This window comes from Haplochromis burtoni, unplaced genomic scaffold (genome assembly GCF_018398535.1).
Source record: "Haplochromis burtoni strain Fernald_Lab_line unplaced genomic scaffold, NCSU_Asbu1 Contig_211, whole genome shotgun sequence".
Classification (NCBI taxonomy): domain Eukaryota; kingdom Metazoa; phylum Chordata; class Actinopteri; order Cichliformes; family Cichlidae; genus Haplochromis; species Haplochromis burtoni.
The window spans coordinates 769748-771605 of NW_024582572.1; the positions used below are offsets into that span (position 1 = coordinate 769748).

Here is a 1858-nt window from a genome sequence, read left to right on the forward strand (position 1 = left end):
AAAAGTCTGTGTGATGTCCGAGCGGTAATTATTCGATGGATGCACAGTGAGAGGTTCAGCTGTGCTCAGGCAGCATCCTCGTCTAAACCGCAGAGAGCAGGTCGAGTGAGTGAGAATACGGAGCAGAAAGACACATCTGCAGGCGAGCTCTGAACGAGCTCAGGTCTGTCTGCAAGCTCCAGAGTTCAACTGTCCTTACAGTTAGTCACTGCGTGTGAACAGAGACAGCATCATTTAAACTGTCAGCCGAACACCAAGAATCAGTTTGTCTGTTGGTCTTTTGTCTCCTGCAGCTGAGCGGCTGGACAAGCAACCTGGTGGACATCATCATGGGGCATCACTTCAGCACTGTGAGGACAGCAGGCACTGCAGGCTCGTTCTGTGTGACTCTAAGCTGTGGTTAACCACCACTGAAACCTGTGTGTGCTTTGTGTGTGTGTTTAGGACGAGTTAACAGAGAACAAGGAAATAATCCAGACGTATCGACTCCACATCTCTCAGGATATACCACAGGACAACCTGGCCATGTTCTACAACAGCTACAGCAGGTAGGACACTGAACACTGTGGATGTGATGAATAAATGCAATTTATAAATGCGATTAATCCTCGCCTCAAATCGTCCTCCACAGCTGTCGGTTTATGTGGTGGAAACCTGGATGTTTCCTGCTTCAGAGCTCGATCTGAAGCTAAAGTGATGCTTCATTTTTCAGAAGCACCCTGACCCAAACACTGAGGTTGTTTGGACTAATTGCATCTTTCAGGGCAACAAAATGCTCCGTAATTATCTGAGAAACAGTGTTTAACAGAGAGCAGGCTGCAGAGCGCACACTGACAGCTTTGCTTTCAAGCCCCTGTAATCATCATCAGTGACAGCGGACGGGAGCTGGAAATAAGAGCTGTGCTGATCTTTAGGAAGAAGACACATGTGTTTTGACAGCTCAGGTGGCAGAACAGACATCCTCACATCACAGGTGTGAGCAAATCATTATTCACGTCAAGTTTCAGTGCAGAGTGCTAACAGGCTGAAGGACCCTTCAGAAAGCTTCAGATTTTCATTGGTTTTATCGTTGCTTCGATCTGATCCGAGCTCCTTACAAAGAAAGAAAATCCCAGACTCACTGATGCTGCAGCTCACTGTGTCCACTTCACTGCCTTACTGTGTGTGTGTGTGTTAGTCGCGCCGAGCTGCAGATGGAGCGTCCTGTCTCTGGCCTGAATGAGAACACAGCCACCACCGTCAGGTATGTCTTCGTCTTCTTTCACCTCGTTCAACATGTCTGACGGTCATGTGACTCGTTCCGTTATTCGGCGTGCTCGTTTCTCAGGTGTCCCACTCTGCTGGTCGTCGGGGACTCGTCGCCTGCCGTTGATGTCGTGGTGAGTGGCTGCCCTGTTTCCATGACAACAGCCAGTAAATGATGTCACATTCTAGTGAACACTGTCTGTGCGCTCTGCAGGTGGAGTGTAACTCCAGAATGAATCCCACCAAGACCACATTGCTCAAGGTACCGTCTCTACTCATCATTTTATTTATGAAACCTGATGATGTCACCTGGGGTGGGGGGGCTAGTTAGTTGGATTAGCTGCAGTCGTAAACTATGTGGATGCAACACATGTATCAGCGTACACATACCAAGTAAGGGACCCATAAAAACACCCGAATTTCACTCACTGCAGCTGAAACACAAACATCTTGGATGGTCTGAACTGCACAGCTAACCATATCAGTACTGTTATGTTAGGCTGCACAGTATTTATGTTTCTAATAGAGTCTCATATATCATAATAAATACCCTGCACCCTTTAAAACTCCCACCCTCCACAGATCTGGATTTTTAATTTTTGTCCTTCAGCTG

The 1858-nt window shown here is 47.4% G+C and overlaps 1 protein-coding gene across 2 annotated transcripts in view; it reads left to right on the forward strand.

The window, feature by feature from the left end:
• LOC102306336 (protein NDRG3) overlaps positions 1-1858 on the forward strand; it is a gene marked incomplete in the record, with an annotated part of 24589 nt that overhangs the window by 15505 nt on the left and 7226 nt on the right. For both annotated transcript variants that reach the window (XM_042226427.1, XM_005936606.3), the window contains 5 exon segments: positions 294-350; positions 445-548; positions 1178-1243; positions 1328-1379; positions 1460-1507. In XM_042226427.1, the coding sequence (XP_042082361.1) occupies positions 294-350; positions 445-548; positions 1178-1243; positions 1328-1379; positions 1460-1507 (327 nt within the window).